Here is a 16486-nt window from a genome sequence, read left to right on the forward strand (position 1 = left end):
AAGATTAGAGGTCTCTGCTTTATATGTTCTCACTAAACATGAACAAAGGGACATTTAAAATGAGCAAGAGTAATTTTATGTCCTATATAGCAGGATAGTGGACTTTTTCAAAGATGAACCTTCTACATGTTTTAGATTACAACCTTCTGGTCTAACCCGAAACAGCTCAAGTAGAATTTTGTTACTATCTAGAACAGGGGTCTTCAAACTTGGCAAGTTTAAGACTTGTGGACTTCAACTCCCAGAATTCCTGAGCTAACATGACTGGAGGAGGAATTCTGAGAGTTGAAGTCCACAAGTCTTAAAGATGTCAAGTTTGAAGACCCCTGATCTAGAATGACATATATTAACATTAATGTGTGCTAAAGCAAAATATAAATCACTTTCTTCTCCATTCTTTATCCAGAGTTTAGATCACTTCACTTCATGATTCTTAGCGCATCTTCTCTGCTACCTCTAACCTGCCTTTTTTCCCATTCTTTTTTTCTTCCCTACATTTTAGGCCCACAGAGCAAACATGAAATGCTTGTAACCTGCCAAGCATTACTGCAATCAAACCACTACAGAAATCAATTAGGGATTCAATATAATAAGGTTTTGGTATAAACTGGAATCAGTTAAATCTCCCAGGATCCCATTAACAAGGAAATTAATGAATAAATGAATCAATCAATTAAGAGGACACAGAATATGATCAGGAAATTAGCAACGTACCAAAACAGGTGCATTTTACCTGGGTCAGATATTATATTGCTTCGCACTAAATCAAGAAATAGAGCTAAGTAACTCATCTCACAATCTTCTAATTATTCTCCAGTACTCATAGCATAACTTTATGTCAGTATCCATAAAAACAACACATTATCCATTGCCTTCCAATTAAACCTATACCTCTCCAACCTGTTGCATTCAGTCATTCACCATTCAGAGGAACTAATCTGACTTAATTTTAAACAGTTGTATTCAAATGAAATATTTGAGCCAAGCTGTCCCAAAGGTGCTTTTTTCAAAAGGCAACTGGACTTTGTTTTTCAAAGTCTAGTTGCCTTTTGAAAGAAGCATCTTTGGGACAACCATAGCCTGGGTGACTGAGAATCTCCATAGACATTTGAGCCAAGCCTTCTCACATTGAAAAGAGTAATAATGTATGAGTAACTCTGCAGTAGGAAATTTATGTTTGTTAAATAGATAGCTAGAAATAGATATAAATGCACAGAAAGGCCATGTTTTGCTATTTTCAGCTATTGATACAAATAAGAGTGAACACCACGACCCACACCTTAAATAATAAAGTCAATTTACCAAGAAACCAGATTTCTCCTCAAAAGAGACTCTTCAATTTTCTTATCCACACTTTATTACCATGATTCATTCTTTAAAATATATTATCTTTTTCTTTAAAAACAAAGGGAAAGGGAAATAAACTTACCTAGCATCTCCTTTTGAAAGGTTAGTGTTCACAGGATGAAGAATAACTTTGTTTGTCTCCACATCTACCACACATTTTGTATGCAGATCTATTTCTATTATGAGAAAAAAGGGGATAAACATGTCAAATGCCATTTTTAGAACCATAGTTTTTTAATATTACACCCTGATCATTTCTATTTTGCTAACCAATTTGTCCCCTGATTATCTATAACTGCCTATCAGGATATTCAGCTTTATATTTGTTCTAAAAAAAAAGAGTTACAGCAGCCTTCCCAAATCTGCCATCACCCACATCTGTTGGATTGCAACTGTCTGCATTCCACTAGTATGGCTCCAATAAATGAGGGGAACTTTTATCTAACAGATGAAGAGAAGGGACCAATTTTGGGGAAACTACTGCAGGCTTCTTTCTGTTGCTCCTCCCATTTCCAAAAAGATAGTTGTATAGAATCTGCAGAGACATTCTCAAGGACTGTGAAGGAACTGTAAAGTTCAAAAATAGAGAGGAAGGAAGACAAAAGCTGTCACACAACAACTGTTTAGATTAGGTAAGTGGGAAAAGGACATTTCCTCTCTAGTTTCAATATATTTTGTCATTGTTACATCCAGAACAAAAATACTTCCTTAATGTAAAGAACCGGTTTTACATGAACATTTTATCAAACAATGTAGGAAAACACAGAGCAAATATTCTCATAGATCTGACAGTCAGACCAAAACAAATAAATAATACTGGATTAGACAGACCAACTGTGAATGACTGGTACAAGTTTACCTAATAAAAATGGTGCAAATTTTAAAAAAATGGTGCAGCCATGTTCTCTGCAGGCAGCTGTTGATGACGATTAACAGGCCCATAGCGGGCAGGGAAGCTCGTAAATCCTGAACCAGTAGTTAACCCTGCCATATCCCACCCCTGATGAGGATGATAGTCCCCCTTTGTTGCTCAACACTTCTCAAACTTTGTGTAAGCTGAGCCTCCATGCAGAAAGGACACTGAAGGTGAGGACACTGTATACATCTACAGTATCCTATCTTGACTGCAGCTTTCAAATTTTCACATTTGCGGCTGAGGAAAGCTTTGAATTGCTAGATATCAAGAAACATATATCTTTGTTTCACTACAGAGAAGTTGGGAACAAAACAATACATATTGGAATTGCAGGATATTGTCAATAATATTGAATCTATACTGCAGGTTCAAGTCTGTATCATTTACATTTCTACAACTGTAAACCCAGTTAATTGAAAATCCACCTTTTAAAACATCCATCCACAAACTAGTTTTATTGGCAAAAAGAAAGAAAAGATGGGGGAATCATTGTCTTCTAGAAAAAATGAAGTATAATCTGGTATTTGAATCATTTTAAACAAGCAGCAGATAAACATTCCAAATTAATAGTACCTGAACATTTTTAGCTTACACTAAAGAAATCAAATATATTCCTGCTTCTTCTTCTTTTGCATTTGCAAATAAGAGCTACTCAAAGGGAGAAGGAATTAGGTCAAACAAAGAATAAATTTTCTGATTGAATATAAGATGGAAGGGGGAGAAGGTAACCTAAGGCAACATATTAATTATTTTCAATAAACATAAAATAGGGCATGTGGCAAGCACTTCAAATATAAAAATAGCTTTTCAAAATATCCACCCTGGAAAACTGTGGGTAGGTTTCTTATAAAATAATTTTAGATTCCCTGAACTGAATACGATAACCAAAATTATGTATTTTATGCAAATACTATTAATATTAAAACATAATTATTAAGATACAAGCAACTTCAAATCATACAGACACATGATGCAAAATGATTTACAATCTAGCCAAGGCCTGAGGGTCAAATTTTATGAAGGACTCCATCAAACTAGTAAACATTAAAAAACATGACAAGAAGATCAGAAGATTGGCAATTGAAGTCTATGAGAATGAGATTTGACTATGATGGTAAATAAGTGATAATATACTTGAATCCCTTGGAGCAGAGGTCTCCAACCTTGGCAACTTTAAGACTTGTGGACTTCAACTCCCAGAATTCTCCAGCCAGCTGAGCTGGCTGGAGAATTCTGGGAGTTGAAGTCCACAAGTCTTAAAGTTGCCAAGGTTGGAGACCTCTGCCTTAGAGTATCTGAAAGGAGTTCAGATAAAAAACTGCACACTAATCGGTATCATCCAGGAATGTAGAATGTGATGGTTTTAAATTATAGGAATGAAGATTCCTCTGAGTTTTAGCAAAATGCTTTAACAATAACAGCAATTTAACAGAGGAATCAATTATCTGGTGAAGTAGTAGGCTCTATGTTGGTTGGCTGTGGAATTCTGAGAGTTGAAGCCACACATCTTCAAACTGCCAAAGTTGAGAAATGCTGAATTAGAGGCTAGATTACCATCTGCCAGGGATGTGTTGATTTAAGCACCTCCACTGATAGGAACCGGACTTGATGATCCAAGTAACCCCTTCCAATTTCAACAACTGATTCACAGATTGTTCTAAGACAGTTTGCTTAATTATGGTTTAAGAAGCATAAGATAAGATAAGAAGCAACAATTGAATTGACAGCGTTAAACCATAAAGTATGGTTTATAAACCACATATGCACTTTGCTAGATACTAGGAAATTGTGAGTTTAGTCCCACCTTAGGCATGAAAGTCAGCTGGGTGACTTTGGTTCAGTCACTCTCAGTCCAATTCAACTCACAGGGTTGTTTTTGTGACGAAAATAGAGGGAAGGAGAATTAGATATGTCTGCTGCCTTGTGTTAGTTATAAAAATAATAAAAGTAGGACAAAAAAATCAAAAACTATAAACTAAACCCAACTAGACATATCATATTAGTGCTCATATATTATTATATATTTAAGGAACTGAGCATGAAGAATGATGTTTCCAAAGATAATTATAGTAATAGGAGTTATTTCCATTACATAAAACAAGAAAACATTGTGTAATTGGAGTAGTTGTTCGTGAACTTTCTAATATTATGGAACTTTTACACTGAACCACTTGCTGAAAAGACTGTATAAAATAACAAAGCTCATTCATGTTATGGAACATGCTGGGATCCATTTAAGGTGAATATAACTACCACTAGTTAAGCTTAATTGCTGTCTCAAATGTAATAGATATATACACAAAACACTCTTCTGCAGCTATCAATTACAGGAACTTCAAAATCCTTATGATAGAAAGCTCCAGTGATTCTGGAAATAAATCCTACAGGTTCAAATAAATACCAGTTGGCATTCCAAAAGGAAAAAAAAAACAGAGGGAGATCTAAATAATGCTACCAATTAGAGAAACACGGAATGAAAGATAACTATATCTCTACTCAATTTCCCCAGTGAACGCTTGCTATTCTTCATGTATCTTTCCTTTAACACCATCCCTGATTGAAAAGTAAAATTTGCAATGACTCAACAGCAGTGAATTAGAAAGAAACCCAGAGAAACCACTGTTTTATTAAACATGCTCTGTCTTACATATTGGCAAAAAAAATCAGAAAATAAAATACAAGCTGAATAGTCAAGATCTTGTTGATGACCCAAGCTCTGTAAAGGACCTTGGAATACTCACCTCTAATGATCTAAGTGCTAGAGCACACTGCAACTACATAGCCAAAAGGCATTAAGAGTTGTTAACCTAATCCTACGTAGCTTTTTCTCTGGTAATATCACACTACTAACCAGAGCATACAAAACATTTGCTAGACCAATACTCGAATACAGTTCATCAGTCTGGAACCCACACTACGTATCTGATATTAGCACAATTGAGAAAGTCCAGAAATATTTCACAAGAAGAGTTCTCCACTCCTCTACTCGCTGTAGAATACCTTATGCCACCAGACTTGAAATTCTAGAACTAGAAAACCTTGAATTACGCCGTCTTCGGTCTGACTTAAGCATGGTATACAAAATCATACATTGCAATGTCCTACCTATCAATGAATACTTCAGCTTCAACCATAACAACACAAGAGCACACAATAGATACAAACTCAAAGTAAACCGCACCAAACTTGATTGCAGGAAATACGACTTCAGCAATAGAGTGGTCAATGTCTGGAATACTCTACCCGACTCTGTAGTTTCTTCCCCAAACCCCAAAAACTTTAACCTTAGACTGTCTACTATTGACCTCACCCCTTTCCTAAGAGGTCTGTAGGGGCGTGCATAAGCGCACCAACGTGCCTACCGTCCCTGTCCTATTGTTTCTCTTATTCTTTTATTTTTCTTATATGTAACCATTTCATGTATTCACAACTATGTATACATTTATACTTATTATCTTGTAAACAATTGGCAAATCAAATAAATAAATAAATAAATGTTGCCAAGAATGCCAGTTAAAGGTGTTATTCTTCTGCAGATGGGGAAGGAAGGAAGGAAGGAAGGAAGGAAGGAAGGAAGGAAGGAAGGAAGGAAGGAAGGAAGGAAGGAAAAGGAAAGGATAGGGATTCAGAAAATGTTTTATGTAGATTCAGTGATTAACTCTACAATACAGTGCATACCTTCTTGAGGGTCTCCTATTAAAAAATAAATGGACCTACTTCTGAATACTATGTGAAGTTCTCTGCTGCTTGTGACATTGATTTTATCTGAACTTACAGTTAAAAGTAAAGTTGGGGGAAAGGGGAATTGACAAAAAGCTTAAAACAGGATTTACAATCAACATTTCTCTAATCACCTTACAAAGGATGTTCCTGTTACAATCCATTAAAATTTCAGACTACAATAGTTCATTTATTATGTATGAGTACAGCAGCTAGAAAACACGCAATACTTGTCTTCAGATTTCCAGTGCTAGGTAAGATAGAAACCCAAAAAGTAGCCTTGCTTCTACACACTTGCAGAAGAATAATATACTTAGAAACGTTATTTTGAGCTCTAAGTATTTGCAATAGTGTAAAATAAAATCCAAATGAGTCATCTTTTCTTCTCACAAATCTATCCTTCAGCTAAAAAAAATTATTTACAGACCTCTCACATCCCGGACATAAACTGTTTCAACTCCTTCCCCCAAAATGACGCTATAGAGCACTGCACACCAGAACAACTAGACACAAGGACATTTTTTTTCCTGAAAGTGATCACTCTGCTAAACAAATAATTCCCTCAACACTGTTCAACTATTTACAAGGTGTGCACTACTATTACTGTTAATCTTCTCATCACTCCTTATCACCCATCCCCTCTCACTTGTGATTGTAGGACTGTAACTTTGTCGCTTGTATCCTTACGCTTTATATTGACTGTTTCCTTGTATGATTTGATTGTTGATTGTACCCTATGCCTATCATTAAGTGTTGTACGTTATGATTCTTGATTCTTAACGAATGTATCTTTTCTTTATGTATACTGAGCGTATTTGCACCAAGACAAATTCCTTGTGTGTCCAATCACATTTGGCCAATAAAGTATTCTATTCTATCTATTCTATTCTAAAAAAAAAAAATTAACAAGTTTCAAAGTGTACTTTAAATGAAAATCATCAGTCACTTGAGGGCTAGCTATGTTATGAATATGTTCTTAAATTTTGTATTCCTGTAATCTTTACATTAATGCTTTAAGTCACTAATAAACGCATGGGTTAAACAAGGACAAAAACTTTTAAACTGGGATGATAACATAAGGTGTATTGGGAGCCGATTTCAAGTGTTTCATACAAAACAATCTAATTGGTTCCTTTCAAAACAGGCATATTTAATTCACTAGAGTACCATAAGAGAACATTGAGACTTTCATAAAAGAATGTGGCTGTTCTATTTTGAGCATCCTGAAACTATAATATGGCCACGGGCTTCACTTCTGTAACAGTTTCCCCAGATTTTATTAGTTCTGGCATGCAACTTATGCGCACGTTCAGAATTAAATAGCACTATGTGCAAAATCTTGATTTGGAAAAGGATAATTGAGAACAGAATTCATAGGATTCTCTTACAGTATTTTGCTTGCAAACTTGAATGTGCCATTTTGTCAAAAGGATAATCTCTCTAACAAGTTTTGTCTCCTGTAATTAAACATTTCAGGTTACATCCATACATTTGCCATGTCTTATTTCAAAGATATAGAGCTCAATAGAAGTTCAAAAAGTTTGCAAGTGTTAGCAATATACACATTAGTTATGCAGGAAAGAGTGTTGATATTTGTGTAAAGAAGTTCAAAGGGAAATCCAATACGGACTATATAATTAAGGGAGAGAACTGAGATAGACAGAAGAGGATCTGTCGTATGAAAGATTAACCCCAAATTCATTTGCCCCTATCATAACAATGGTCCCTTATTATAGAAACTGGAAATTAACAGTTCAGAACCTCTAGTCCATGCTTTGTCACTTGTCTTATCTAACTTCTGTATAGCTTAGCCTTTTTCTGTCTTGCCTCCATAATGTTGTTGGGGTAGCTTCCACATTAAGCAGCACATCAAATAGTTAGTGATAATATGGTTGTAGGGATGTCCAAAATATATTAACCAGGAACGGACTATTTTGTAGAACTGCAAAATATTCCATTTCCCTCCAGACCATGTTAAACTTCCTCCAGACAATCTGTTCCAGGGGGCAGTTCAACAATTTATGGAAGAAGATCCTCTAAATGGATTCTCCAAATGGGAACAGTTTTGAAAAGTGACTGAACTCCCAACTAGCCCTATTTCATCTAGAATACCAGAAAGCATGTCCAGTCAGGATTTATTTTGGCTTTAATGTTCAATGAAATGTGATTTTTGTGAGGGAATTGTGCAGCCAGTGTCCAAATGGAGTCAGAAACACTGACATGAATTTGTAGTTTTATATAAATAAATATATTTTACAACTATATATACAACAAATTAGATAACCATGCAAACAGAAGCATCATCAGGTAAATCACAGCACACAGGGCACATACAGAAGAAAAAAAAATGTGAGAAAGGGAAAAAACCCTCCATACCCATAGCAACCAATCACAGCTCAGATTGCCTCACGCAGGAGCCGGCACTCTGGTACCAATCAACCACATTTGGTGTGTATTCTGAATCACTGCACAACCCCACTGCTTCAGCTACTAAATTTATCTTAACAGATTTGTTGTTATTTTCAAATCAGGATTCATCTTGTTTTTCCCCCCAACCAAAGCTTTATAGCTTCCATTGGATGACTTACCAACAAGTGGGCATTAATACATTTTGTTGTAAAGATTACTATGAAGTTTTTTTTAAAAGAATGCTATTTCAGCTCAAATAAATGTTACATTAATTTTAGCCAAACTCAAACTGAGCAGAACCTACCCACACATGTGATATGACATGGCTATTTAGTTGATAACACCACTTACATTCCTGTTTGGGAAACTAGTTCCAACAAAAGTTTTATAATTAGGAAGTTGGCTGACGGTCTTTGATATAAACATATCGATGAATGTAGCCTGACATAAATGCACTGCCTTCAATGAAATGTCACTTTGTTTTTAAAGTATGCATTATAATGGGTGTTTGAATATGTTTGTCAGTTTAGTAGATGGCAATGTATTAGTTTAAAAATCAGAAAATTAGCCAATATCAAAAACTATGGTTTTAAATTGCCTTGATTTTCTAAATCAAAATTGAAAATATGCTATTTTTCAGGTTTAGATTTACAGGTAGTCCTCAGACCAATTGCTTAATTCGTGTTTGAAATGATGACGGCTTTGGAAAGAGGCTTTATGGCCTGTAAAAGACTTCCAACCATTACGAAATGTCACACACAAACATAGCCATGTGATTATGATGTAGGTTCTTGGCACTGTTCTTGTGATAAGGGTTCTTCTGCCCACACTTACAACTGGTTATCAAGTGCCCCACAATTGCATGATTGCAATTTGCAGTCATCTTTGCCTACCTCTTCAGGATGTCAGTGGGGAAACTGGCAGCTGCTGCCACCTGCCAAGAGGGCCTCTCTTTTCTCTGGGGGATGGCAAAAAAAAGAGGAAAACCCTGCTGATCTTTGCCTGCATGAATCTCGATAACTGAAAGGCAACCAGGCATGGAGCTTAAAATCCTTCTCTCCACACACCTCCACAGAGCTCTCTGCAGAGGCAGGGAGACAAGGAACCCAAACTCCATTTATTCCGGGACCTCAGCAGTCAAAATTCAAGCAGGCACAGAGCTCCCCTGTCTCTGCGGAGTTCTACTCAGAGGCAGGAGAGAAGGACCCCGAGCTCCATGTCTGCCTGGATTTCCAAGCATGCACAAAGCCCCAAATCCTTTTCTCCTCACCTGCACAGTGCTCTCTGCAGAGATGGGGAAAGAAAGACCACAAACTCTGTGCCTGCTTGAGCCTTGGAAGTCAAATTGCAAGCATACGTGGAGCCGAAAATCCCTCTCTCGCTACTTCCTTCCCCTTTCCTTTCTCTGCCTCCCTGTTCTTTCATTCAAAGGGCTGTTCTCTGGGAGGGAATCTCAGCTCTCAGTTCTCAGCGGAGAAGTCTCAGCTCTCAAAGGGCTGCCTGACAGAGCAAGGGGGGTGGGAAATGTCAGCTGTACATGGAGCTGAGATGTCCTCCTAGCAGGCAGCCCTTTCACTCCATCCTTTTAATGACCCAGAAGATCATTTAAGGACCACAATTGCGAGTGCCATGTTTATGGTCATTGAGCGAAGTAGTCATGTGGGCATCTCACTTAAGGACTGCTTTGCTCAACATCCGAGGTTCCCCATTTATGATCATAAGTCATGTAACTCCATATCATTATTCGTTGAACATGGGAGGAAATGTTTCCTTCAAAATACAGCAGGGGAAAGGATTCAACTTAGTTATGATCAACTAAGCTATTGTTCTATTTTTCAAATGGCAAAACATTGGTTTTAAGGAATAAAGTTTTAAAACTATTCTTCCTATATGTTTGTGAGATGAATATAGAGAGATTTCAACATATGGCTCCAGGAAACTGAAGCATTTGTAATTGAAAACAAAGATCATTTAAACCATTTTTCTCTAGATAAGGCTATTGTTAGGGCAGACAATGGCATGCCTAAGACATCTTTACTCCAAAGTGAGAGAGAGCTTTGATATTTGCCACTCTCCAACACAGAAGCACAATTGTTACTGGAATCTCAACTCAGCCGTTCCCCCCAAGTGCCAATTTCTCCTCTTAAAATTCGGCTGTCAAACAAATTTTCAAGTTCTGTTCAATATGATGCACACACATACTGTATATGTTTCAAATGTAAAATATGCCTGTTTTGATGCCATGCATAGTTATGAAGCATTTGAACAGTTTACCTTGGGAAAAAAATAGCTAGATAATAAATGCATATCCACTTACCCTTTTACTTTCACAAGTTTAAATATAGAGAAATTTTACATGCCTCAACCAGTTCATGATTTTCTGCAATACTATAGCCTTTATGATATCTGCAAAAATGTCAACAATCATCTTAGAAAGATTGAAGAAGTTTCTGTCTGGGAGATCAGAGTGTAAAAGAATCACCGATACAAATTTTAGAGTACAAATTTAATAAAGAACTATGTAAGTGTAGCTGAAACAGACATTGTCCAGAGTAATGGAGAAGAGGAGGAGTAAGTCAGCCCCTTCCTGCCACTAAAAATTCCCTGCCCCTGCCCCCCCCCCTTCTTTTCACTTCCCAAGATGTTAGATGGCAGATTTTTAGCCAGGCACCAATTCAACACTAACAATTTTACGCTTGGGAACAAAGAGGAGAGTTGAGCATCTGGTTGGATGGAGAGAATATTATTCTTAGATCAAACCAGAACGACAATATTCTCCATCTCCAAACCAAAATGAATTGTGAATAATATGGTTCTGGTCTAACGGATCTCAACTACACATCAAGCATTTAATAAGAGTGACCTTTTTTTAAAATACTTTTTCTGAACAGAAGCCACATACAGGGAAAAGCAGCAGCTGAAATTCTAAATGGTCTTATGGCCTTGGGGGTGGGGCCCAGAGTGAATGATAAAGCCGTTTTGTTTAGGGCTTCATCTAATAATTACTTGACTGATAATTCTGTAAGCTCATGCAAAATGCACACTATTCAGAAGGACAGATGCCCTCAAGCACAAATGAAATAAAGGCAGGGTATTGATAAATATTATCTATTGATAAGAACTAGATATGCATCTCTTTAGGCTTGAAAAAGATTTCAGATCTTAGCATTTTGCTGTAATCAGATAATTACAAACTCATAGTAACAAAAATGACATTGGGAAGACATTTAAAAAGTATTGTTCCCATCAGAATTATTCCTGTTATTAGGGAAAATAAATTAGTGAAACATTATGAAGAAGCATCCATGAAACACTGTAAATTCTAAACTCAGATGAATAAAACATAATGGCTGTATTCATTTAACATGTTATGCCAATGAAGCAAACCATATTATTTGTTTGGCTGTAAATATACAATATGGTACTGTGGTTCGCACAGTATAACTGCTGGGTTCTCACAATGAACCCTAATCCAACCTCATTTTAGCCTAGAGTAGTGAATAGATTGGAGAAATTAATTTTCATCACAACTTTGGAGTAGTTAAGAATTTCTATATTCATCGTCTTATGATAACATCATTTCTGCTTGATGTAGAAGATGACCTAAGCAGCTTGACAGGGATGAAAATTCATAGCACAGGACAGGTTTCTCAGTGCAGTCTCTGCCTCTCCAACCTAACAGACAAGAAAGTTTAGACTACTTGGCATTTGAGCATCCTGTAAAATGCAAAGCTTAGCAACTAGCTTTTTGAAATATTAATTCTTATAGGAGGGGAGGAGAAAAGTCAAGACATCATACTATCAGGGGGAGGTCATATGTGGAGTAGGGGAAAAGAGGGTATTATATACAAAAAGTGCTATAAAATGACCTTTAAAAAGAAGGGGGGGCATATAATGAAAATACCATTTAGTTGCTTATCTAACTAATTTAACAAGTGCAAGAACACCAGAAAATTTCCTCCCTCCCTTCAAACATTATCAAAGAAGAACTATTCATGTCTATCTTCCATGATAGGACATGCTTCAATTGAAATATCAGGAGACAACCTGTCTTAATCCCCATGCTTGTATTACCTCACCCAGGTAGTTGACACCTGTGAAGAAACATATAGCAAAAAATGCAGCTATAGCACCTCACTGAGTGCTTCCCTACCATCATGCATGCAAATTTCTTAAGAGTAATATTACGATTCATATTGCCAACTTGAATTAAAAGCAGTGCCCTTGTGAGGCACAAATGCTGTACATCTGGCTACAATGTAGAAATAAATGTGAGTAGGTGAAAACAAGAGACTGTGAAAAAGATATACTAAAAGAAAATCACCCAAAAAGGGAAAAGGCAAATTTACAAGAAAGGGAAAAAGGATGAGACGACATTGACACAACTAGTAACTTAAACCAGGTCAATTAACAACTTGGCAGCCCACTTTCATCACTTGCAAAGCTTAGTTATTCTTAACCTTAAGGTTTTTGTTTGGTCTGGTAGCCGGTTAATGTGTAGTGTCATTTTCTTGTGCAAACCCAGAAAAGTTAACAACCAGGTGACCCATATTGTATAAAGGCAGTCTATCTCTCATTCTCATCTGGCCTCCAAATTGCTCAAGATTTACTTGGTTCTTTCTGACCTTAAAGGGAGAGATTTCACTTTAATCTACACACATATACAGAGAGTGTTTGCTTATTAACTCCTTCTTAAAATTTGGGTCCCGCATTTTCAATTGCTTTCCTGTCCCAGGCTAAGGAAGGACTTCCTATCTTATGAGCACAGATGATTCTGTTCTGGCTCCTATCCCAGGGGAGGCGGGTGGACATAGGACACTGGCCAGTTTCATTCTGGTCTACCTGCCCAAAGAGCAGCAGTGCCTATCAAGCAGGGAACTTCCCTCCAATTCCTATAACACAGGCTGGTAGTGCGCCTTCCTATCTTCTGTGTTTAGGCTTCCTGGCCACACTTTCACCTTGGCAAGGGATTCCCTCACCTCAGCAAGGAGGCAGGCCACACATACTATGTTTCCAGCTGCTGCTCCTTCTGACTCTTCTCCCGTTTTTGGTCTCTGCCTCCTGCCCCAGGGCAAAATATTTTTTTCCATACAGCGGTGGAAATATTTTTCCATACAGCGGAGGGGGAAGTGGCCCTTCTCTTCTGGACTTTCTGACAGAGGATTCCCCAGACTTTCTCAAATCAGAATGTGGGCTGAGGCTTTTCTTTCCCTCCCACATCTGCAGCCCTTCAATTCTGGGGAAAGCCACCCCTTCCCTCTACCCCTATATTGGAGGGGGGGGGCATTGTTAACTCCTTAAATATACACTTCAGCAATGGGGCAGTGGTTTTTCTGCCCCCCCCCCCCAGTCTTTTTTGCTTTTTAGATGCTTTTCACCCACTCAGCTGGTGGGTAGGTGATATTCGTCCTTCCTTCTCCCCGTGGTCCTGGAAGGGGGTCCCTCCCGCAAGCATTCCGAAGCGTCCTTCGTTCTCTCCGCTTTTAATCGTCTGCAGGAGGGACACCCCTTTCCAACATGGGAGGGGGGGGGGAATGAAAGTCCTGCCCAGCCACCAAGCCCTTAAGGAAAGATCGTTCTCGGTTCCTGCCCCTCGACGTTTGATTCCTTCCCAAGTGTTATTTGCGTGGAATTGGGGGGGGGGGGGATCCTTTTCTTTGGGCGCTGCTTGGGGAAGTCTCTTCTCTTCTTCCATTCACACTTAAGTGGAAGGCGCCCGGTCCGCGCTCATCAACTCACCTCTCTTATTCATGGGTCGGATCCGCACCGCCACCTTCACTTTGGAGCCCCCCATGTTGTCAACTCCGCTCCTCTTCACTTTTCCGCAGGCTTCCGTCTTCGGGGACGAGAGCGAGGGAGGAGAAGGAGGAGGAGCACGGCTGCGGGGGAAACCCTCCCACGAGGACTACAACACCCAGAGGTCTCTGCGTCACACGCGAGCATTTTTTTTTCTCTCTCTTCTCGTTGCCTATTGGGAAATGTGGTCTTCTCTGCACAGTCTTTTAAGCCTCCTCTATTATTGGAAACTGGAGCTCGAGGAATAGACCCGGGAGAAGGAGGTGAGCGTTTGGATGTGGGTGATTTGGGGAAACAGGTGTTTCGAGAAGAACAAGAAAATCTCTACATGTGAGCAAATAACACATCATGGAGTGTAATCCACTAAATGTAAACATAAGTACACACATGTATTGTATTCTCTTGGGAGAATTATCCATCCTCTTTTTAAGTGGGAAGTCCGAAATAAAAATTTATTGCAACACAACTAGGCCAACATTTTAACAGTGTTTTCGAAACTTTTAAAACAGAAACCCACAATTCAGGCTTTTACTTAAATTGAATTGAGAGGGAAATCTTATTTTATTATTTTTCAGAACGTGGGAGACCATGAATTTATATGTCTATGGCGGCATTAAGAAATGCAGCGTTGATATTCTACTGTTGCTACAAATAGTTTAAGTTTAAGTTTTTTTTAAAAAAACAAACAGATTACCCATAACAATAAGGAAAATTCAATCCAAAAAGAGATCACTCTGGAGGAAAAACAAATCTGGTCACGTTGCCAACTTCAAAAGCCGATACAAAAATTTATGCCACCAGATAAAGACTGAATGCACCAATTATCACATTAAACAAGAGGAAAATCTTCTACGCACCAATTCCACCCACGCTTTTTACAATTTTGTAAACAACAAACTAAAAGACTCAAGGTCCATCCTACCCCTGAAAGGATCAAACGGTAAAGACTGCAACAACGACACCATTAAAGCTAACATCTTTAACACATTCTTTGGCTCAGTATTTCTAAACAGCAATTGATCATGCCCAGTATTTCCTAGCTGAACCACAGAAAAATACAATGATCTAATACATATCGATTTTACAGAAGACAATGTTGAAAAAGCACTACGCAATCTAAAACCATCTCTATCTATTGTATCAGACGGAATATGTGCCTAATTCTTAAAAAAGCTATCCACTGCCATAGCAGAACCTCTAAGCATAACCTTTAAAAAATCTTTCAGGACCAGCTCCTTGCCTAACCTATGGTCACAAGCCACAGTCATCCCCATCTTCAAAAAGGGAGACCCCAGCCTAGTTGAAAATTACAGACCAATCTCCTTAAGCTGCATCACCTGTAAAGTCATGGAATCAATTATTAACCAATCCATTATCCTCCACTTAGAGACAAACAACCTACTTTTTAATAAACAATTTGGTTTCAGAAAAAAAACTATCCTGTAATCTGCAACTCTTACACTGCAAAAACATATGGACTACACAACTCGATCAGGGCAAAACAATAGACGCAACCTACATAGACTTCTGTAAAGCCTTTGATTCAGTGGTACATGACAAACTACTCCTAAAACTAAAATCTTATGGTATCTCTGGACAACTGCATAACTGGATAGAAGCATTCCTGTCAAACAGACAACAAATGGTCAAAATTGGGAGTGTCCTATCAAATTCTATACCTGTCAATAGTGGTGTCCCCCAAGGCAGTGTTCTAGGACCAACTCTCTTCATACTCTACATAAATGACCTCTGTGGTCTCATTAAGAGCAACTGCGTTCTCTTTGCTGATGATGTAAAGCTGTTCAATACCACAGACAATACTGCTACCCTTCAAAAAGATCTTGACTATGTATCAGAATGGTCAAACAAATGGCAACTTCAAATCTCAACGAATAAATGCTCTGTCTTACATATTGGCAAAAAAATAATAATCAGAAAATAAAATACAAGCTGAATAGTCAAGACCTTGTGGATGATCCAAACTCTGTCAAGGATCTTGGAGTACTCATCTCTAATGATCTAAGTGCTAGAGCCCACTGTAACTACATAGCCAAAAAGGCATTAAGAGTTGTTAACCTAATGTTACGTAGCTTTTTCTCTGGTAATATCACACTACTAACTAGAGCATACAAAACATTTGCTAGACCAATACTCGAATACAGCTCATCAGTCTGGAACCCACATTACGTATCTGATATTAGCACAGTTGAGAAAGTCCAGAAATATTTCACAAGAAGAGTTCTCCCCTCCTCTACTTGTTGTAGACTACCTTATGCCATCAGACTTGAAATTCTAGAC

General features: G+C 37.9%; 1 protein-coding gene across 3 annotated transcripts in view; it reads right to left on the bottom strand.

Annotated features, from left to right (window-relative positions):
• KIF13B (kinesin family member 13B) overlaps positions 1–14246 on the bottom strand; it is a 149141-nt gene extending 134895 nt beyond the window's left edge. For 2 of the 3 annotated variants that reach the window (XM_087960304.1, XM_087960310.1), the window contains exons 1-2: positions 14132–14244; positions 1430–1523 (exon numbers count right to left, since the gene is read on the bottom strand). In XM_087960304.1, coding sequence (XP_087816430.1) covers positions 1430–1523; positions 14132–14186 — 149 coding nt within the window. In that variant the 5' untranslated portion in view covers positions 14187–14244. Of the gene's footprint in view, positions 1–1429; positions 1524–14131 lie in introns of all 3 variants that reach the window. The other variant, XM_087960322.1, reaches the window with a different exon arrangement.
• Positions 14247–16486: the final 2240 nt, after the last annotated feature.

This window comes from Notechis scutatus, chromosome 1, assembly GCF_049901735.1.
Source record: "Notechis scutatus isolate UNSWTSFEM ecotype Mainland chromosome 1, rNotScu1.2, whole genome shotgun sequence".
Lineage (NCBI taxonomy): Eukaryota > Metazoa > Chordata > Lepidosauria > Squamata > Elapidae > Notechis > Notechis scutatus.